Source organism: Mustelus asterias, chromosome 10 (assembly GCF_964213995.1).
Source record: "Mustelus asterias chromosome 10, sMusAst1.hap1.1, whole genome shotgun sequence".
Taxonomy (NCBI): domain Eukaryota; kingdom Metazoa; phylum Chordata; class Chondrichthyes; order Carcharhiniformes; family Triakidae; genus Mustelus; species Mustelus asterias.
In genome coordinates this window covers 87,929,219-87,952,506 of record NC_135810.1, presented here as the reverse complement: position 1 = coordinate 87,952,506, position 23,288 = coordinate 87,929,219, and the positions used below count along the sequence as shown (strand labels likewise).

At 44.6% G+C, this 23,288-nt stretch overlaps 1 protein-coding gene across 10 annotated transcripts in view; it reads right to left on the bottom strand.

Annotated features, from left to right (window-relative positions):
• The window catches only part of sgcg (sarcoglycan, gamma), a 485,777-nt gene that overhangs the window by 164,652 nt on the left and 297,837 nt on the right, over positions 1-23,288 (bottom strand). For all 10 annotated transcript variants that reach the window (XM_078222135.1, XM_078222130.1, XM_078222136.1 and 7 more), the window contains one exon: positions 17,761-17,848. In XM_078222135.1, the coding sequence (XP_078078261.1) occupies positions 17,761-17,848 (88 nt within the window). The remainder of the gene's footprint in view (positions 1-17,760; positions 17,849-23,288) is intronic.

Here is a 23,288-nt window from a genome sequence, read left to right as displayed (position 1 = left end):
CGTCCATGAACCTATCTACGGATCTCTTAAACGCCCCCAAACTAGGCGCATTTACTACTGATGCTGGCAGGGCATTCCAATCCCTCACCACCCTCTGGGTAAAGAACCTACCCCTGACATCGGTTCTATAACTACCCCCCCTCAATTTAAAGCCATGCCCCCTCGTGCTGGATTTCTCCATCAGAGGAAAAAGGCTATCACTATCCACCCTATCTAAACCTCTAATCATCTTATATGTTTCAATAAGATCCCCTCTTAGCCGCCGCCTTTCCAGCGAAAACAATCCCAAATCCCTCAGCCTCTCCTCATAGGATCTCCCCTCCATACCAGGCAACATCCTGGTAAACCTCCTCTGCACCCTCTCCAAAGCCTCCACATCCTTCCTGTAATGTGGGGACCAGAACTGCACACAGTACTCCAAGTGCGGCCGCACCAGAGTTGTGTACAGTTGCAACATAACGCTACGACTCCTAAATTCAATCCCCCTACCAATAAACGCCAAGACACCATATGCCTTCTTAACAACCTTATCTACTTGATTCCCAACTTTCAGGGATCTATGCACACATACACCTAGATCCCTCTGCTCCTCCACACTATTCAAAGTCCTCCCGTTAGCCCTATACTCAACACATCTGTTATTCCTACCAAAGTGAATTACCTCACACTTCTCCGCATTAAACTCCATCCGCCACCTCTCGGCCCAACTTTGCAACCTGTCTAAGTCTTCCTGCAAACTACGACACCCTTCCTCACTGTCTACCACACCACCGACTTTGGTGTCATCAGCAAATTTGCTAATCCACCCAACTATACCCTCATCCAGATCATTAATAAATATTACAAACAGCAGTGGCCCCAAAACAGATCCCTGAGGTACACCAAATGGATGAAGTCAGGGTTGGAAGATATGCTGGTGAATTTTACCGTCCTGCCTACCACGGGAATCGGAGCGGGCGAGGGACTGACCATGAAATGGTCCATTGACCTCGGGCAGGATTTTCTCGTTTCGGGGTCAGCGTGGCCAGAAATGCCCACCCATGGAGCCTGATTTTACCATTTTCATTCTAAGTGCTGAATCTGGGCCCAATTCAGATCCGACTTGGAAATCTGCTTTCAGGCGCTCCCATACACACTCAGCCTGAAAAAAATCATGAGTCTGAATTGCGCTGTGGGCGGGGCTTAGCGCGCCTGAAACAATCGGAGCTCTGAACTGCGCATGCGCAGCGAGGAAAAAAAATGTGAAAATCACGCCGCTGTCACATTGCTCCCGGGCCACAAAAAGTGGATAAAGCAGCCCAGGAATGATGGTCCCCACAGACATCACCCCCAACCCTACAACATAACTTTCCCCCTTATCCACCCACCCTCCCCCGCTACCCAGACCGATTGCGACCCTCTGACTCCTTTCCCCCCCCCACCGATTGCCCGCAGAGTGGCAGCAGACACTCCCTCCCCACCCCACCGGAGATCCATCTGGCCTCCCTCCCAGTATATTTCACATACTCACAGCTGAATAATTTGACAGTTTCACTCATTAAGTGCACGTGCACTATTATAGCTGTGGAATCCCTTCTCTCTGCTGCCTGTACTTGCAAAATCCACTGAGGTACATATCCAGGCCTTTACTGAAGTTGTGTAATGAAACATATACAAATAACCATTGCTTGATTCAACAACCTTTGCAATTGTGTTTAGCAACAGCCAACTTGCAATAAATTCTAAGAGCTGCATTTCCAAGTTTAGAAGATAATTTGGGAAATGGTAATAAGATAATTTCTACTTCTTCTAAACTTGCTGGTGTAGGGGAAAAAAACATTCATGGCAAGTGATATATAATCTAAGTAGCATTTATAACAGGAATGATCAGAATTAGAAATGTGATGAGATAGAATGAACTCCCTCCCCACTCCAGAGAATGGTCGGGCCTCCCTCCCCACTCACCAGACAACGATCTGGCCTCCCTCCCCACCCCCATCAGACAGCAATCTTGCTTCCCTCCTCCCTTCCCTCCCCCCACCAGAGATACATCTGACCCACCTCTTTTCCTTCTGCCCCCCCTGCACAGAGCTGTTGGAAACGCTGAACGTACCTCTGCGCAGCTGGAGCGCCCGAAACAGACCTTTGCCGAGCATGTCTGTTTGGTGCCGAATGATGCAATGGTAAAAATCGGGCCCATGGTGTGGTTCCTGCCAACTGCTCCAGCAGGAAACACTCCCTGTTCCTTACCCTGCCACGGGACTTAGTTCCACATGGGAAAGGTTTGCCCAGTGTAGATGAGAGACAGGCGATTTAAACCGGGACAGAGCTCTGGTTCTGCTGTTTGTTTGGTGGAAGAGGGCAGAGTGTCTCCTTTAGCTTCAGAAGGCAATATTCCAGGTTCTAGCCACTTGGGAGGGTCATGTGACATAACTCCCGCTTCTTCCCCTTGGTTTGGACAAAGCATGTATATTCCGGGTCTGGATTCTTGAGATGGTTAATGTTTCATCCACTGATAGGTTTACCAGAGGTTTCAGGCCTCGTGTCTCAGATGGTTCATTGCCATTGGCCAGGGCTTTGCCTCAGAAACGTAAAAGGGCCTTTGTGCATTTCTTTGCAATTTGCTTTCTGCAGTCATAGGGGGCATTAGAGTTTCTTCAGAGATAACGAGATTGCTGTGGTTTTCTGAAGCTCGAAATTGTTTGTGTGTGAGTGTAAAGCCTTTGTCCATTATATTTTTAAAAAAATTATAAAGTAGCCAGTGTGACATAGATATTAATATTTTCTTTCATGCCTTCTTGACATGACAGGTATGACTTTAGATATTATTACAATGATTTCAAGTTGTACCAATTATTCAACTGCGTTAATCTGTTTCCTGTTTCGTGGTTCAATACTTGTTTCTCCTGATATAAAGAATCTTGGTCAACTCCTGGATACTGTGATGCTCTGCCTTCTTGGAAATACCGTCAATGCCAGCTGCTGCAGCAGTATTGAATCTGTGGCATTAACGTTAAGCGCCACGGTCACCGCAGCACTATTGGCAAGTGTGTTTATGCCCTACTCTGCAGCTCCAATTGTGGCTGTCATCTTGCCGATTGTCCGCTTAGTGAAGTTGGCATGGGAACTGTGCTCCCTGGAGACCCTCTGTGGGTATGGACCTCCACACAGGACATAGCTCCTCCTCACTCCTTAGCCAGCTGCTTCTCCTCTCTCCTACCTTTCCTTGCTGCTCTCCTCCCTGCGCCAGTTCAAAGGCAGATCCGCCAGGAAAACCAAGACTTGAATGAATTGCCTCCAAAGCTGACAAAAACAGTCTAGCCGCCAGTACGAAGTTGTTAGCTAATGTTGGGTAGCACCTTAAGAGGGCAAACCAGCCCTATTCATTATTCAGGGGATGAGCCAGTTACCTAGCGCCCCTGCAGGGTCCTTGCTGAATGCTAGCACCATGATTTTCTGACTGAATTAATCACGTGACAGGTCAGATGCTGGGGAACGAATGTAGGACGCTTACTTATTATAATTAGCAAATTTGATAATTTAGATACACATCATGGATACCCACAGTACAGATTGATACATTACTGCAGGTGGCACATTTCTGGCATGGGAAGGTTGGCTGCATGATGCCCAACATATTGGACTCTTAGGCACCTGTTTTCTGCCTGTAAAATGAATGTACAAGATCAAATTTCTGGGCCAGTTGCTGCGCCTCAGGCTCTTCAAGTTTGCTGATGACACCATCATAGTGGGTCAGATCTCAAACAAACGATGAGCAGGAGTGCAGGAAAGAGATAGAGAATCTGGTGAACTGGTGCAATGACAATAATCCCTCTCTCAATGTCAATAAAATGAAGGAGATAGTCATCAACTTCAGGAAGCGCAGTGGAGAACATGCCCCTGTTCACATCAACGGGGACAAAGTGGAAATGGTCGAGAGCTTCAAGTTTCTAGGTGGCCAGATCACCAACAATCTGTCCTGGTCCGCCTATGCCGACACTATAGTTAAGAAAGCCCACCAATGCTTCTACTTCCTCAGAAAGCTAAGGAAATTTGTCATGTCCGCCACAACTCTGACCAACTTTGACAGATGCACCATAGAAAGTATTCTTTCTGGTTGTATCACAGCTTGGTATGGCTCCTGCTCTGTCCAGCACCGCAAGAAACTACAAAAGGTCATGAATGTAGCCCAATCCATCACTCAAACCAGCCTCCCACCCATTGACTCTGTCTACACTTCCCGCTGCCTTGGAAAAGCAGCCAACATAATTAAGGACCACATGCACCCGGGACATTCTCTCTTCCACCTTCTTTCATCGGGAGAAAGATACAAAAGTCTGAGGTCATGTACCAACCGACTCAAGAACAGCTTCTTCCCTGCTGCCATCAGACTTTTGAATGGACCTACCTCACACTAAGTCGATCTTTCTCTACACCCTAGCTATGGCTGTCACACTACAGCACAGAAGAACCAATACTTTTTACTGTATGTTAATACATATGACAATAAATCAAATCAAATATTATCTTTGAGTAACACAACAGGAGTTCATCCAGTTCTTTCCTTTCTCCGAAGGCTGGTCCTTGGCTCCTGGTCTGCTGTTGCTTCAGCCCGAGCTGTTTTCTGGGCAGTTTTTGTCAGTGGAGGCTTGTGAATGCCTCCTGCTCTCAGGAGCAGGTCAGATCCCACAGTCCACCTCAGCCAGAGCAGGAATTGAACCCTCCCTGTCGACCTTATGCCAAGCCACACACTAGCCACCATCTAGCCGACTGAGCTAACCGGCCCAGCTCACCCAACATAATATCATAAATACACGAGATTGAGCTAAAGGTTGGTGTTTAGCCCTGAAGTTCAGATGAATCTTCATAGTTAATTACCTTTGATTAAATCTCAACCTCATTAGTTACTCCAAAATAACCACAATACCAGGCATAAATAATGATTTACTTCATCCACCTGAATAAATTCCATGTCAAATCCATTACGTATCTCTTTTCCAGTTTGAAACATCTCTTAATAAATTGTGAAGTACATTATTCTGTTAAGAGTAGCAATGAAAGTTATATACAGTATCAGGAAAGATGAGTGACAGCCTGAAGAACAGCTAAGAAAATGTATTAAAAAAAATATATATTTTAAAGAGAGCACTGATGATCTTGTCAACTGACCTTTAGTTTACAGGAACCTGGTGAGCAACCAATCATTGATTTATCTTCTCTTAAATTCAGGTGACATTTAGAGATGCCATAATGCTTTTACCTCCAGAATTATGATTAACTGCACCTCATAAATGCACATATCTCAATGTATTACATGGAAGTGAGTTGTGGTATAGGTTATACGATTGATGACCAGGGTTGGTCACACGTGATTCCAAGGATAAGCAAGGGCTCCCGGTGAAGTGGCAAGTGGCACTTCTGTCCCAAGCCGTTCGAATAAAGTGGGAAAAAAGGAACTTGCGGTGATACAGCTCTGTCACATTTCAAGAGTTTTTTGACCATTGTTTCCACAGAGAGGATCTGGAGCGAAGGATTAATGTTTGAGGTTGTGTTTCGAAGCAAAGTGCGGTCGCACAAGGTTAAAAAAGCTGTGAGCGGAAAGGTAGTTTCAATGCTAATGAGCTAAGCTCGGATGTTAATTTTCCAAAGACAGTTAACAACAACCAATTCATTAGACTGTCTCGGTAATTGATAAACACAGCTTAGCAATGTCCCTGAATGAGGTGCTTGGAGAGTCAGGTTTTTTTTAAAACATAAAGCTGCGAGGCTCAGAATGTTAGAATGCAAGACTGTTGGAGGTTATGTTGTTTAAGAGAAATTTAAGATGATTCACTAATGTGGAGATAATAATCATATTATTAAGTTAGTGCAATTTTAGGAATTGAACCAAATGATTCTAATAACTGTTGCTCTGTGTGGTTCACTTGGTATAATCTAAAGCATATTCATGATTCATATCTTTCTTCAGCTGATGAAACATTCACTCTATCTGGGTGATGTGTGCAAAAGATAAACATCCAGTTCAAATCACAAAGCAACAATATTGCTACAGCCACCACTTACATCACTGTGTAGTTGAATGAGCAGTGTCATCAGCATGTCTTATGTTCCAAATGTTACGACCAACAATAGAACATAGAACATTACAGCACAGTACAGGCCCTTCGGCCCTCGATGTTGCGCCGACCAGTGAAACCAATCTAAAGCCCATCTAACCTACACTATTCCAATATCATCCATATTTTTATTCAATGACCATTTAAATGCGCTTAATGTTGGCGAGTCCACTACTGCTGCAGGCAGGGCATTCCATGCCCTTACTACTCTCTGAGTGAAGAACCTACCTGGTGTCTGTCCTATATCTATCACCCCTCAATTTAAAGCTATGTCCCCTCGTGCTAGCTATCGCCATCTGAGGAAAAAGGCTCTCACTATCCACCCGATCTAATCCTCTGATCATCTTGTATGCCTCTATTAAGTCACCTTTTAACCTTCTTCTCTCTAACGAAAACAACCTCAAGTCCCTCAGCCTTTCCTCATAAGACCTTCCCACTACACCAGGCAACATCCTAGTAAATCTCCTCTGCACCCTTTCAAATGCTTCCACATCCTTCCTATATTGCGGTGACCAGAACTGTACACAATACTCCAAGTGCGGCCGCACCAGAGTTTTGTACAGCTGCAACATGACCTCCTGGCTCCGAAACACAATCCCTCTACCAATAAAAGCTAACACTCCGTACGCCTTCTTAACAACCCTATCAACCTGGGTGCCAACTTTTAAGGATCTATGCACATGCACACCGGGATTTCTCTGTTCATCCACACTACCAAGTATCTTACCATTAGCTCAGTACTCTGTATTCCTGTTACTCCTTCCAAAGTGAAACACCTCACACTTTTCCGCATTGAACTCCATTTGCTACCTCTCAGTCCAGCACTGCAGCTTATCTATGTCCCTCTGTAACCTGCAACAACCTTCCGCACTGTCCACAACTCCACCGACTTTAGTGTCATCTGAAAATTTACTAACCCATCCTTCTACGCCCTCATCCAGGTCATTTATAAAAATGACAAACAGCAGTGGCCCCAAAACAGATCCTTGCGGTACACCACTAGTAACTGAACTCCAGGATGAACATTTCCCATCAAGCACCACCCTCTGTCTTCTTACAGCTAGCCAATTCCTGATCCAAACTGCTAAATCACCCTCAATCCCATGCCTTCGTATCTTCTGCAATAGCTTACCGTGGGGAACCTTATCAAACGCTTTACTGAAATCCATATACACCACATCAACTGCTTTACCCTCATCCACCTCTTTGGTCACCTTCTCAAAGAACTCAATAAGGTTTGTGAGGCACGACCTACCCTTCACAAAACCGTGTTGACTATCCCTAATCAAATTATTCCTTTCTAGATGATTATGAATCCTATCTCTTATAATCCTTTCCAAAACTTTGCCCACAACAGAAGTAAGGCTCACCGGTCTATAATTACCAGGGTTATCTCCCCTTCTTGAACAAGGGGACAACATTTGCTATCCTCCAGTCTTCTGGCACTGTTCCTGTAGACAATGACGACATAAAGATCAAAGCCAAAGGCTCTGCAATCTCCTCCCTAGCCTCCCAGAGAATCCTGGGATAAATTCCATCTGGCCCAGGGGACTTATCTATTTTCACACTTTCCAGAATTGCTAACACCTCCTCCTTATTAACCTCAATCCCGTCTAGTCCAATAGCCTGTATCTCAGTATTCTCCTTGACAACATTGTCTTTTTCCTGCGTGAATACTGACGAAAAATATTCATTTAACGTCTCTCCTATCTCTTCAGGCTCCACGCACAACTTCCCACTACTGTCCGTGACTGGCCCTTATCTTACCCTCGTCATTCTTTTATTCCTGACATACCTATAAAAGGCTTTAGGGTTTTCCTTGATCCTACCTGCCAAAGACTTCTCATGTCCCCTCCTGGCTCTTCTTAACTCTCTCTTTTGGTCCTTCCTGGCTGACTTGTAACTCTCAAGCGCCCTAACTGAGCCTTCACGTCTCATCTTTACATAAATCTCCTTCTTCCTCTTCACAAGAGATTCAACTTCTTTAGTAAACCACGGTTCCCTCACTTGACCACTTCCTCCCTGCCTGATAGGTACATGCTTATCAAGGACACCCAGTCGCTGTTCCTTGAACAAGCTCCACATTTCAACTGTGCCTATCCCCTGCAGTTTCCTTCCCCAACCTATGCATCCTAAATCTCGCCTAAACGCATCATAATTTCCTTTCCCCCAGCTATAACTCTTGCCCTTCGGTATATACCCATTCCTTTCCATTGCTAAAGTAAATGTAACCAAATTGTGGTCACTATCACCAAAGTTCTCCCCTACCTCCAAATCTAACACCTGGTCTGGTTCATTACTCAGTACCAAATCCAATGTGGCCTCGCCTCTTGTTGGCCTATCTACATACTGTGTCAGGAAACTCTCCTGCACACATTGGACAAAAACTGACCCATCTAAAGTACTTGAACTATAGCTTTTCCAGTCAATATTTGCAAAGTTAAAGTTCCCCATAACAACTACCCCGTTACTTTCACTCCTATCCAGAATCATCTTTGCAATCCTTTCCTCTACATCTCTGGAACTTTTCGGAGGCCTATAGAAAACTCCCAACAGGGTGACCTCTCCTTTCCTGTTTCTAACCTCAGCCCATACTACCTCAGTAGACGGGTCCTCATCAAACATCCTTTCTGCCACCATAATACTGTCCTTGACTAACAATGCCACACCTCCACCTCTTTTACCACCTTCCTGCTCTTACTGAAACATCTAAACCCCGGAACCTGCAACAACCATTCCTGTCCCTGCTCTATCCATGTCTCCGAGATGGCCACAACATCGAAGTCCCAATACTGGCCCTAATACAAAAGAGAAAACACTGGAAAATTTCAGCAGGTTTGAACGCACCTGTGGAGAGAGAATAGAGCCAATGTTTCGCATTAAGATGACCCCTCATCAAAGCTGGTCTTAAGATGTTCTGGATGAACAGGGCTGACTTCTCTCCTGACTTTTTCACCCCTGACATTGAAAGGTATTGCTGAAAAGCAGACATCCTTGACTGACTCCTTTGCCAAAACTGAATGGCCTTTGTCTTGTCTCCAAGTACATGCGCCACCCTTTCGCTGGTGGCTGAACACACACAAGGTGCGGGATTTCCCTGCCGCGTTTGCCCCCAAACCAGAAAACCCTACCCGAGGTCAACAGACCTTTGCACGGTCTGCTCCACACCCGCTACGATTCCCGTGGTGAGCAGGATGGGAACATTCCCTCCAAGAACTCTCCATGCTGGCTGAGGAGTTGAGAATGTCAATGGAATTTGGTTAACTGTATAACCGGTCACCATGTAATGTTGCTGACTTCACAAAGACAAAATACCAAGTGTTCTTTCACAGTATGGTTTAGCCTATAGACTACTCAACTTTGAATAAATAAATGAATGAATGATAAGTAAACACTTGACTGCATCTTCTCTGGATATTAAAAACAATAAACTTGCTTCTCTTGCATTAACACACACTATAGATTGCAACCTTGCAATACAATCACTGATATAGCAGTACATTGTTGGCCTTCCTTATCTATGATGACTTCAGAATAACTACTGAGATGGGTAAAGACTGTCTAATAGAAACACACATCAGACACTTCCTAGCTCGAACGGAATACAAATCACAACTCGCCTGCCTCCACACCACCCCCCCACCACCCCTACTGATCTAATTCAACCCTTTCCTCTTATCCTATGCAGCATGGTGGTATCGTGGTTAACGCTGCTGCCTCATAGTTCCAGGGATCCGGGTTCAATTCCGGCCTTGGGTGCCAGTCTGTGCGGCGTCTGCACCTACTCCCCGTATCTGTGTGGGTTTCCTCCGGGTGCCTCTGGTTTCCTCCCACACTCCAAAGATGTGTGGGTTAGGTTGATTGGCGATGCTAAATTGCCCCTTAGTGTCAGGGGGAATAGCTAAGGTAAATGCATGGGGTTATGGGTATAGAACCTGGGTGTGATTGTTGTTGCTGCAGGCTCGATGGGCTGAATGGCCTCCTTCTGCACTGTAGTGATTCAATGATTCTATGATTCAATGATCCTATAACAAAGGGAATCAGTAAAGTTCAAAGGCATCTTGCAGCCCAGCCAAACTGAGGAGTCTAAACTGCTATGAGATTAACTTGCGCATTCCAGTAAGTTAGGTATATTTTCTGTGGCCTGAGAAAGCAGCTGGCAATAATCACATTCAAAGTGACTGCCAGCCTAAAGGAAGGTATTAAAATATATTCATTATCATATTCTTACAAATGTGGCCCAAACTCTCCATATCATACACATGGTTCCCAGAGTCTATTTATAATCTTTTATATAAGAATGTTAATAATTTGAATACCCTATCAGTCTCACATGTGACACAACAGGGAGGGGTCGTCTTCAGAATGTGTACCCGTTACTTTACACTACAAAATTCTAAAATGTATGAATAAGGTCATTTCAGTGACAAAGGGAGTGGATGTTGAGTTTCCGTCATGTTGTGATATGATATATAGATTTATAATTCCAACTATTTCCCTGGGTACTAATACTGTGCCAGATTTATTCAGACACTTAAGTAGAATATTCACAAGGCCAGAAAACACCACACTTCAACATAAATCTCTGTAACGTGCAAGGCAACAGACAAGCCGGGCAACTTAGTCAAAGTCTGGTAATGATTCCTGCCATATGTTCTTGCAATTGGTAGAAATAATTGTTGGTGTGAGCCTTTCCTTTTGGAGAAAACAAGCAAATTATGCTGAATTTTAGAAACAACACAGAGTCACCTCAATTTTACAACGCAAAGGCGATCATTTAGTTAATCACATCCATGTCAAAATTTAATCCCTCTGTCCAACAAGCCTCTCACCAAAGGCCTGCTTCTTTTTTGCGTCAATTACTTATCCATATTTTGCTTAAAATATGCAATTTCTGCTTCCACAATTTCTCCCCTGGTAAAGCATTACCTGCTGTAAGAACTCTGGATAAAATCATCCGCCCAATCTTTATTCTTCTCTCTCTTCCCAATTGTCCCCTCTTCATTGATTTCTCAATTTGAATTCTCCTATTAAGCCTCTCAAAATCCTCTATTCAGGTTCCTGATAGTATTTTCACAGCAGCAGAGAAGGCTATCTGTATCTCTGCCTCCTCAGCCCAGTCTGCATGACTTTAATGTCCTTTCATCACTTGGGTGCCTAAAATCAGCACCAACAACAAAGCAATTTTCTGGATTTATATAATGCTTCTGACACTGAAAAATACTCCAAAGTGTTTTGCAGACACATAGGAAGAAACGAATGTTAAGCCTAAGAGAAAATTACAAGCAGTGAATCATCAAAGGCATGGTAAAGATGTTGGTATTAAGGAAGGATTTAAAGTAGAGATTTGGGTGATGGGGGCAGCGGGGGGGGGGGGGGAGGCGGGAGGGGGGAAGGATCTTTGAGAAGGCACATCCACAAAGTAGGGTATAGGCAACTGAAGGTATGACTGTGAATATTGGGTTGACCATAGAAAGATAGAAAATAGAAGCAGAAGTAGGCCATTTAGCCCTTTGAGCCTGCTTCACCATTCATTTTGAACATCGAATTCAATATGCTGATTCTGGTTTCCCTCCATATTCCTTGATCCCGTTAGCCCCAAGAGCTATATCTAATTTCTTCTTGAAATCACACAATGTTTTGGCCTCAGCTGCTTTTTGTGGTCTTGAATTCCACGCATTCACCACTCTCTGGGTGAAGAAAGTTCTCCTCACCTCAGTCCTAAAAGGTTTACCCTTTATCCACAAACTATGACCCCTAGTTCTGGACTCCCCCACCATCGGGAACATTCTTTCTGAATCTACCCCGTCTAATCTTGTTAGAATTTTATACATTTCTATGAGATCCCCTCTCAATGAATACGGAAGGAATGGACGGAGAAGAGGCTTGAATCAGTGGAACAGCGAGTTTGGGATGGGATACGTGGCTGGAGATGTTTGTGGTAATTTTGACGGACATGGACCTCGATCAACTGAAGAATATTTTCAAGAATTATAGATGAGACTCTTCTGGGTCAGGAATCAAATATTGGTCACCAAGCATGGGAGTGATGGGAAAGTCTGATATGGTGTGAAACAGAATATGAGAACAGGCGTTTTGGGGGAGTCGAAGTCTATGGAGGTTACATAGAAATATAGAATATAGATGCAGGAGGAGGCCATTTGGCCCTTCGAGCCTGCTCCGCCATTCATTATGATCATGGCTGATCATCCAACTCAATAGCCTAATCCTGCTTTTTCCCCATAACTTTTGATCCCATTCGCCCCAAGTGCTATATCCAGCTGCCTCTTGAATACATTCAATGTTTTAGCATCAATTACTTCCGGTGGTAATGAATTCCACAGGCACACCACTCTTTGGGTGAAGAAATGTCTCCTCACCTCTGTCCTGAACGGTCTACCCTGAATCCTCAGACTGTGACCTCTGGTTCTGGACTCCCCCACCATCGGGAATATCCTCCTTGCGAGACCCTGTCTTGTCCTGTTAGAATTTTATAAGTTTCTATGAGATCCCCCCTCATTCATCTGAACTCCAACGAAAACAATCCTAACCTAGTCAATCTCTCCTCATACATCAGTCCCGCCATCCCCGGAATCAGCCTGGTAAACTTTTGCTGCACTCTCTTAAGAGTAAGAACATCCCTCCTCAGAAAAGGAGACCAAAACTGCATACAATACTCTAGGTGTGGCCTCACCAAGGCCCTGTATAACTGCAACAGTAAGAAGTCTCACAACACCAGGTTAAAGTCCAACAGGTTTATTTGGTAGCAAAAGCCACCAGCTTTCGGAGTGCTGCTGCTCCTTCATCAGGTGAGTGGGATTTCAGTTCACAAACAGGGCATATAAAGACACAAATTCAATTTACAAAATAATGGTTGGAATGCGAGTCTTTACAGATAATCAAGTCTTACAGGTACAGACAATGTGAGTGGAGAGAGGTTTAAACACAAGTTAAAGAGATGTGTATTGTCTCCAGCCAGGACAGTTAGTGAGATTTTGCAAGCCCAGGCAAGTCGTGGGGGTTATAGATAGTGTGACATGAACCCAAGATCCCGGTTAAGGCTGTCCTCACGTGCACGGAACTTGGCTATCAGTCTCTGCTCAGCGACTCTGCGTTGTCGTATGTCGTGAAGGCCGCCTTGGAGAACGCTTATCCGAAGATCGGAGGCGAATGCCCGTGACCACTGAAGTGTTCCCCAACAGGAAGAGAACACTCTTGCCTAGTGATTGTCGAGCGGTGTTCATTCATCCGTTGTCGTAGCGTCTGCATGGTCTCCCCAATGTACCATGCCTCGGGACATCCTTTCCTGCAGCGTATCAGGTAGACAACAATGGCCGAGTTGCAAGTGTATGTACCGTGTACAAAGAACAAAGAACAAAGAACATTACAGCACAGGAACAGGCCCTTCGGCCCTCCAAGCCTGCACCAACCATGCTGCCTGACTTCACTAAAACCCCCTACGTTTCCTGGGACCATATCCCTCTATCCCCATCTCATTCATGTACTTGTCAAGACGCCCCTTAAAAGTCACTCCCGTATCCGCTTCCACCACCTCCCCTGGCAACGAGTTCCAGGCATCCACCACTCTCTGTGTAAAAAATCTGCCTCGTACATCTCTTTTAAAACTTGCCCCTCGCACCTTAAACCTATGCCCCCTAGTAATTGACTCTTCCACCCTGGGAAAAAGCTTCTGACTATCCACTCTGTCCATGCCTCTCATAATCTTGTAGACTTCTATCAGGTCTCCCCTCAACCTCCATCGCTCCAGTGAGAACAAGTGAGTACCTGGTGGATGGTGTTCTCATGTGAGATGATGGCATCCGTGTCGATGATCCAGCACGTCTTGCAGAGGTTGCTGTGGTAGGGTTGTGTGGTGTCGTGGTCACTGTTCTCCTGAAGGCTGGGTAGTTTGCTGCGGACAATGGTCTGTTTGAGTTTGTGCAGTTGTTTGAAGGCAAGAAGTGGGGGTGTGGGGATGGCCTTGGCGAGATGTTCGTCTTCATCAATGACATGTTGAAGGCTCCGGAGAAGATGTCGTAGCTTCTCCGCTCCAGGGAAGTACTGAACGACGAAGGGTACTCTGTCTGCCGTGTTTGTCTTCTGAGGAGGTTGGTGCATTTTTTCGCTGTGGCACGGCGGAACTGTCAATCGATGAGTTGAGTGCCATATCCTGTTCTTATGAGGGCATCTTTCAGCATATGGAGGTGTCTGTTGCGATCCTCCTCATCTGAGCTGATGAGAAGGATCTCATGCAGATGAACACCGCTCGACAATCATCAGGCAAGAATGTTCTCTTCCTGTTGGACGGTCACGGGCATTTGGCCTCTGATCTTCGGGTAAGCGTTCTTCAAGGCGGCCTTCGCGACACACGACAATGCAGTCGCTGAGCAGAGACTGATAGCCAAGTTCCACACACATAAGGACGGCCTTAACCGTGATCTTGGGTTCATGTCACACTATCTATAACCCCCACGACTTGTCTGGGCTTGCAAAATCTCACTAACTGTCCTGGCTGGAGACAATACACACCTCTTTAACCTGTGCTTAACCCTCTCTCCACTCACATTGTCTGTACCTTTAAGACTTGATTACCTGTAAAGACTTGCATTCCAACCATTATTTTGTAAATTGACTTTGTGTCTTTATATGCCCCGTTTGTGAACTGAAATCCCACTCACCTGATGAAGGAGCAGCGCTCCGAAGGCTAGTGGCGTTTGCTACCAAATAAACCTGTTGCACTTTAACCTGGTGTTGTGAGACTTCTTACTGTGTTTACCTCAGTCCAACGCCGGTATCTCCACATCATAATTGCAACAGCACATCCTTGCTCCTGTACTCGAAAACTCTTGCAATGAAGGCCAACATGCCATTAGCCTTCTTTACCACCTGCTGCACCTGCATGCTTACCTTCAGTGGCTGGTGCACAAGGACCTCTCCCAATTTACAACCATTCAGGTAGTAATCTGACTTCTTGTTTATGCTTCCAAAGTGAATAACCTCACATTTATCCAAATTATACTGCATCTGCCATTGATTTGCCCACTCACACAACCTGTCCAGATCATTCTGAAGGATCTCTGCATCCTCGTCACAGTTCACCCTCCCACCCAACTTGGTATCATCGGCAAACTTTGAGATGTTACATTTTGTTCCCTCATCCAAATCATTAACATATATTGTGAATAGCTGGGGTCCCAGCACCGATCTCTGTGGCGCGCCACTAGTTACTGCCTGCCAATTTAAAAAACACCCATTAATTCCTACTCTTTGTTTCCTTGGTTGAGAGAATAACTAGGACACTACTGGCGCAGTCAAACCTGCAAGTGATAAGGTATAATGGGGGTTTCAGTGGCAGATGGTGTGTAGTAGACAGCAGAGGCGGGCAATGCTATGAAGATGGAAGTAAACTATTTTTCATTTAGGCAGGGTACTGGGCTGAAATGCAGCTTACCGTTGACCAGAGTTTTGAGGATGCGAACTTGGTAAAGGCTGTGACATGTTGATATGGTTGGTGGTGAAGGAATAGTGCATGTGGCAGGATCCGAAGGAAATGGCTTCAGTTTTCCCAGTCATCAGCTGAAGTAAGTTACGGACCGGATGTGAGACAAGCACTCAAACAGAGCGGAGACAAGTATGAAACCAAGGGAAGTGGGAGAGTGGTTAAGCTGGTATCCACTGGGGAAAAATTAATCTGTGTAGCACTGTTTTTAGCAGCACTACATCAATTCTCCAGAGGCAGCAAGTGCCAGGGGGCACTACCTGCATGGGCCCACATTGTTTTCCTCATTGATATTACTGAAAATGCCACATAAAACATGCATGAAGCACTGTCTGCCCCCAGGGAATTAATGGCATCTGCATCTTAAGAACAGCTTCTTCCCTGCTGTCATCAGACTTTTGAATGGTTCTATCATATATTAAGCTGATCTTTCTCCTCATCCTACCTGTAACTGTAACACTATATTCTGCACTCTCTCCTTTCCTTCTCCCCTATGATCTCTATGAACGGTATTTTGTGCCTGCATAGCGCGCAAGAAACAATATTTTTAACTATTTCCCAATGCATGTGACAATAATAAATCAAATCAAACAAAATGGAAAAATGGCACTCAGAAAACAAACTCTCCTCATGCATCATTCTGAAAATCTACGTGCACAAAAGTTGCATCTGCTTTCACTTATATGGCCATGTCAAAAAAATTATGAATATTTGTCAAATATTATTTATCTTAATGAATGTTGACTCTCATTTATCATCCATCTCTAAATGCCTAAAAATCTATAAATTTGTAGAAGCTTGAATTTGACTAATTGAGTCAGGATGAAATGTTACTACGTTACTCCAAAGATGTGTGGGGGTTAGGTTGATTGGCCATGCTAAATTGCCCCTTAGAAGTGTAAATAGGTGCGATTACGAGGATAGCACCTGGGTGGGATTGTTGTGGGTGCAGGTAAGATGGGCTGAATGGCCTCCTTCTGCACTGTAGATGTGATATTACTATTTTGTTCATGAATGCTCCGAAACAGAGAGTGTTGGACAACCTTCAAAGTCTAGCTTGATGCTGACATTACCTGATTCCCACACACACGTGCATACACACGCAGTCTGTGAGCAATGAGGCCAATTGCATTGTCCAGCCGTCATCATTTCTGGTGAATTCTGTGAGGACCATTGATAAAATCTGAGTGCTCTGTATGTGTAGTGTTTGACATGACATTGTGTAATTGCAAATGTATCCAGCAAAGAGGTTAATCGTGGAGCTAATTTTGTCACTCGATGCATAACTTCCTGACAACATCCAACTGCTGAAAAAAAAAAGTGGTAAAAAGAAGAAAAGGTTTCGTCCCAGCGGGTACGGGGAGCCAGGTCAATAAGACATTTTACAAAAAATATTTGGATGCAGATAAACCACACACAGTCATGCTACAGTATGAAAAACTTAAAAAAGGTCACACAAAGGAACTATTGCAAAAACTCCCACAACTCTGCGCAGCTGATTTACAAACAATTTAATATTGTATGAAGGCAAGAGAGACAACACAACCAAATTTCTTAACTCTATACAGTTGGGCTTTTCCTAAATAACCATGAGATTTTGTCTTCTCAGCAAGTTTTTAAGTAGATGGTATTGGGAAGGTGAAGTCCGAATAAGTCAAATGTCCTTAAAAATTGCTGAAAGGTCTTAGAAGTTCGGACAATGAAATGAAATTTTAGAGCACATCTTTAAGGCCTGGTACAACTTTAGCCCACATTGTGGCCCCAACGTCAAGAGGATTTCAGAATTATCAATGCTAAAGATTGTCCTTTATTCTTTGTGTCCAATTATCAACATCAAGCACTCTCATTATCAAGTGCAACTCATAAAACCCAAGCTACTTTTACATCCCATATGACCTTGGGTCCATTGCATTGCATGGCCCTCAACATAATGTAAACATTTTTCATTAAATTACCCTGATAATGCACTTTAATGATGTGGAGATGCCGGCGTTGGACTGGGGTATGCACTTTAATATCAGACCCCGTTGCGCAGATACTTTCATTTCTCATCCCAGACAACCATCTGATGCCTGCGACCTTGCGACCGCTAAATCGATGATGTTCTTTTAAATTGTGCTTGCACATTGAACAGAGAGGGGAAGCAGATCGGAAAACAATACTCACCCACTGTTAATCTGCCTGTCACCTGCCCCTCAGAGTTACGAGCGTTAACAGTCACATTCTGCGAAGAATCCACGAGCAAGGGGGAATCCTGCAAGAGGTTGTAAAGAAAAGGAATTTGCTTTGAATACTTAAGCATTTGGGGGGAAATAAATGACTGACTAACGTAGTCGCAACAGGCACAGACATTACCAAAGGATTAATTTGTGAAATGTATTGAAATGCACGGTGCATGTTACTCGTATTTGTTCTGGCAAATGGAAGTTAATCCCCAAAGAGATAATGGGAGATGATTTTCACCTTCACAGCTTGGGCAATAAACTGGCTGATTTGTTCTACAACCCACCCAATTTACAATCCCGCTGAAACCAGTGGAAATGGATATCGAAAGGTTTCTATAGTGGGCGTGCAATCCACTCAAGCAGCTTACCACACAGCAGTGAGTGGGAAAATTACCCCCAGCTCACCTCATTACTTCGAACTTTCATTTTAAAATGGAAGATGTAGACGTTACCAATGTTAGGAAGAACAGGCAAAATAAATCAAGAAATCACAATCAAGTACGCACTTTATCAAAATGATATTATTAAAAAAATTTCAAGTCCTACATATCTCGTGTGTCAATTCATTGTCATGTTCTGCTGCTCTCTGGTTTGTTGCACTGATGATATTATATAATGGAATAATATGAAGAAAAGGGAAAATAAAATGTTGCCAATTACAAGGTGTAGGTTCAAGTTAATAATTTTCAACATTAAATTTTAATAATTTGATATTGTCTGACTTGACAGCTGATGATATTCAGGTATTAACAAGCATTAATGTATTTGAGGACAGCATAGTGGCACAGTGGTTAGCACTGCTGCCTCACAGTGCCAGGGACCTGGGTTTGATTCCTGGCTTCAGTTACTGTCTGTGTGGAGTCTGCACATTCTCCCAGTGTTTGTGTGGGTTTCCTCCGGGTGCTCTGGTTTCCTCCTGCAATCCAAGGATGTGCAGGTTAGGTGGATTGGCAATGCTAAATTGCCCCTTAATGTTAGGGGGACTAGCTAGGGTAAATGCATGGTGTTATGGGGATAAAGCCTGGATGGGATTGTGGTCGGTGGTGACTCAATGGGCCGAATGACCTCCTTCTGCACTGTAGGATTCCATAAGACATAGGGGCAGAATTAGGTCACTCGGCCCATCAAGTCTGCTCCACCACTCAATCATGGCTGATTTTATTTCTCATCCCCATTCTCCCGCCTTTTCCCCTTAACCCCTGATCCCCTTATCAGTCAAGAACCTATCTATCTCTGTCTTAAAGATACTCAATGACCTGGCCTCCACAGCCTGCTGCGGCAAAGAGTTCCACAGATTCACCACTCTCTGGCTGAAGAAATTCCTCCTCATCTCTGTTTTAAAGGATCATTTCTTTAGCCTGAGGTTGTGCCCTCTGATTCTAGTTTTTCCTACTAGTGGAAACATCCTCTCCACGTCCACTCTATCCAGGCCTCGCAGTATCTTGTAAGTTTCAATAAGATACCCCTTCATCCTTCTAAACTCCAACGAGTACAGACCCAGAGTCCTCAACTGTTCCTCATACGACACGCTTTTCATTCCAGGAATCATTCTCGTAAACCTCCTCTGGACCCTTTCCAAGGCCAGCACATCCTTCCTTAGATTATGGGGTCCAAAACTGCTCACAATACTCCAAATGGGGTCTGGCCTGAGCCTTAAACAGCCTCAGAAGTACATCCCTGCTCTTGTATTCTAGCCCTCTCGACATGAATGCTAACATTGTATTTGCCTTCCTAACTGCTGACTGAACATGCACGTTAACCTGAAGAGGATCTTGAACAATGACTCCCAAGCCCCTTTGTCTTTCTGATTTCCTAAGCATTTTCCCATTTAGAAAATAGTCTATGCCTCCATTTCTCCTTCCAAAGTGCATAATCTCACACTTTTCCACATTGCATTCCATCTGCCACTTCTATGCCCACTCTCCTAGCCTGTCCAAGTCCTTCTGCAGCCCCCCTGCTTCCTCAATATGACCTGTACCTCTACATATCTTTGTATCATGTGCAAACTTAGCAAAAGTGCCTTCAGTTCCTTCCTCCAAAGCGTTAATGTATATTGTGAAAAGTTGTGGTCCCATGAACAGATGTGTAAAACAAAAACAGAAAATACTGGATTGCATCAGTCGTTATCTATAAAGTGAAAAGGTAGTTCAGGATATTTTGGATCTGCACCTGAACAAATTAGACATGCCAACAAAAAGATCATCTGAGGGAGCCAATGGGGCCTCAATTTAATGTCTCATCCAAAAGATACCACGGCCAGAAATCTTCACTCCCCGTGCCCTTCCCGGTTGATTTTTAGGTGGGAAGTGGAGATGGAAAGTGCAGGGAGTTTCAGCCCACCCCGACCGGAGTGATTTTATACTGCAGTCAGCAAGGCCTCAGACAGGTAGCCCGCCCTGACTCCAAATGAGGCCTGTAAATAGCCAACTGATGGCTGCTGAAGGGCCGTTTCCCGCCCAGCCTCAATCTTTAGGTTGGCAGGAGGATTGAAGCTCTGTGGCGGAAACCCAGAAATAAAGAAAATTCTATCTTGGGCAAAAAGACCACCTTATTACTGGGGGCAACCCACCCCCCCCCACCCCCGATCTATCCCCCAGACTATCCTCAAAGACCCCAATTGCCTACCTTGAGACCCCATCCCTACTCTACCCTCCCTTACACTCCTCCCACTTATCTGGGTCTCAGCTTACCAGGGCTTTGTCTCAGGCAGCTTCTGCAGTTCCTCTTCTGGCCACTGCAGTGCTGATACTGGGAGGACTGGCAAGTGGCTGGCCAATCAGATTAGCGGGCAGAAATCCAAGGTGAGAATTCTTCCCGAGTGAAGAATTTAAGTCCTGCCTAATGCCAATCAAAGCTTATTAGAGCGTAAAATGGCAGCCGGGCAATCAGAGTAAGTGGGAATTTATTCCCCAATGCCTTGCCATCCTAAAACCTCATGCCCACTCGTTCCTGTCTAGCCCTCTCTCAATATTGCACTGACAGATCAACCTTGTGAACAATTCAGAAGATAGGGAGCGTCAACCTGGTTACTTGATAAAATTATTACTTTATTTTTAAAAATGGACAAAGGCATTTCTCTGACATGCCGACTAACCCCATGACTCATATTGGAGGAATTTCAAACCTTCAGAAACCAGCAGGGGCCTCGTTATCCTTGAAGAGACACTAATGACATGCCTGTGATTAGAGAACATCCAATTTCAAAGAGATGGATCGATAGCCTTCAGATTTCGAAGGCAGTGCCACTGACAACAGAGCTGATATGTCTGCAGGGCCTAAAGGGACACTAGATCCTCCATGAGACCTCTCAAGATTCCAGACCTAGAAAAATACATCCTAAATCCAAAACCCAGGTGAAGAAGTGGGAGGTATGTCATTTGACTGCCCTCCAAGCTGCTAGAACCTTTAATATTGCACTGTGGAACTGAATCCAGACAGTCTACCATTTTATCACCAAGCAGGTAGCAACAGAAAGAGCTCAATCCAGGTAAATTGTCTGGCTCTCATCTACACTGTGTACTACTGGAACTTTATAAATTCTGTATTAGTGCCTTCTTCCATCATCGAAATCTTCACTCCCGGAAAGACGGATCACTGCGCAACTCACTGCCTGTTAACCTCTGAAGAGTACACCATTGGACTGTGGATTCGAGATGCTGGACTTGCATTAAAGCATAACTCTTATTTTCATCGTGAACTCTCCCCCTTTCTTTCCCTTATCCCTCTTTTATTGTTTGCCTGCAGGAGGGGAGGGCATTACAAAACCCCCTTCTCACGTTTTGTGTGTGTAAAGTAAACCAACCCACTTATTTTACCTTGTCTCGGATTTGCTGTGGGGTCATTAATAGAGGATCGAGACACTTCAAACCGAAGGGTTGGGGAAAATATGCCGCCACTTTGATTTTTTATTTATTTGTGGGACATGGGCATTGCTGGCTGGCCAGCATTTATTATCCATCCCTAGTTGCTCTTGTGCAGAGGGCAGTTGAGAGTCAACCACATTGCAATGGCTCTGGAGTTACATGGAGGCCAAACCAGGTAAGAATGGCAGATTTCTTTCTCTGAAGAACATCAATGAATCAGGTGGATTTTTCTGACAATTGACAATGGTTTTAAGGTAATCAGTAGATTCTTAATTCCAGACCTTTTTTTTACTGAATTCAAATTCCACCATCTGCCGTGGCGAGATTCAAACCCAGGTCCCCAAACCTGGGTGGCACAGCGGCACAGCGGCACAGCGGTTAGCACTGCTGCCTCACAGCATTAGGGACCCGTGTTCGAGTCTCAGCGTGGGTCATTGTCTGTGCGGAGTCCACACATTCTCCCTGGTTTCCTCCCATGTCCAAAAGATGTGCTGTTGGGTGCATTGGCCATGCTGAGTTCTCCCTTAGTGTACCCGAACAGGCACCGGACTGTGGCAACTAAGGGATTTTCACAGTAACTTCATTGCAGTGTTAATGTGAGCCTACTTGTGACTCTAATAAATAAATTTTCTAGAAGACCATTAGCTGAGTTTCCGCGTTAATAGTCTAGCAATAATACCAATAGGACACCACATCCCACTAGTAACTTATAAAGGGGGAATCAAAAACATCCTTTTGTTTATGGACAGGGAGTTGAGGAGAAACTAGGGCTGTTGAAATTAATCTCTCTCCTGTCCATAGCACTAGATTATGTGTCGAAGCCACGGATGTGAGGCTTGAACTAATGACTTTCTGATTCAGAGAAGAGAATGCTACCAAGGAGTCAAGGCTGATTCATTTTTCTGGGAGAACAATGGGGCCAGGGATAGTCCCTCCTCTAAAGAAAAGGCTGGCTGCTTGTTCAAGACAAGAAGATGACATGGATTTCAAAAAGGAGATGGAGCAATCGTTTAGCATTGACGCTGGATGCTAATAATTTCACTAGCTCTTTTCTGCCAGGGCTGCTCAAGATTTTAAATGTCCCATTAAAAATATATAATGCTCCCACGTTAGAATGTGGAACACCTTTGAAGCCATGACCTCAATTCCATCTTTAAACGTGTATTAAAGTATAATTCAAAAATTACAACAGAGTGAGACATGGTCAACGTGTTCAATATTGTAAATTTCTTGCCATGCAAGGTTAAGGGCGGGATTCCACCCCCATTGGCATTACCCATTGATTGCAATGGTGGGTTTTCACGCAGTATCATCCGTTTGCCACAACATTAATTATGCATGCATGGAAAACACTGGTGGGCAGCCTCTGATTCGCCCACCCTGCCATAAGTTTGCCATTTCCTCATTCCGGGCACCATATTAAAACAGCACCCTTATACAGCTTTGTCAATCTCTGCAGCCTAAGGCAGTTACAAAGGAGAGAGATGACCTCGAAACCTAAGAAGGTAGCTGCCCCCAAGTTCAGTGACATGGGGCAACACGGTGGCAGAGTGGTTAGCACTGCTGCCTCATAGCGCCAGGGACCCGGGTTTGATTCCCAGCTTGG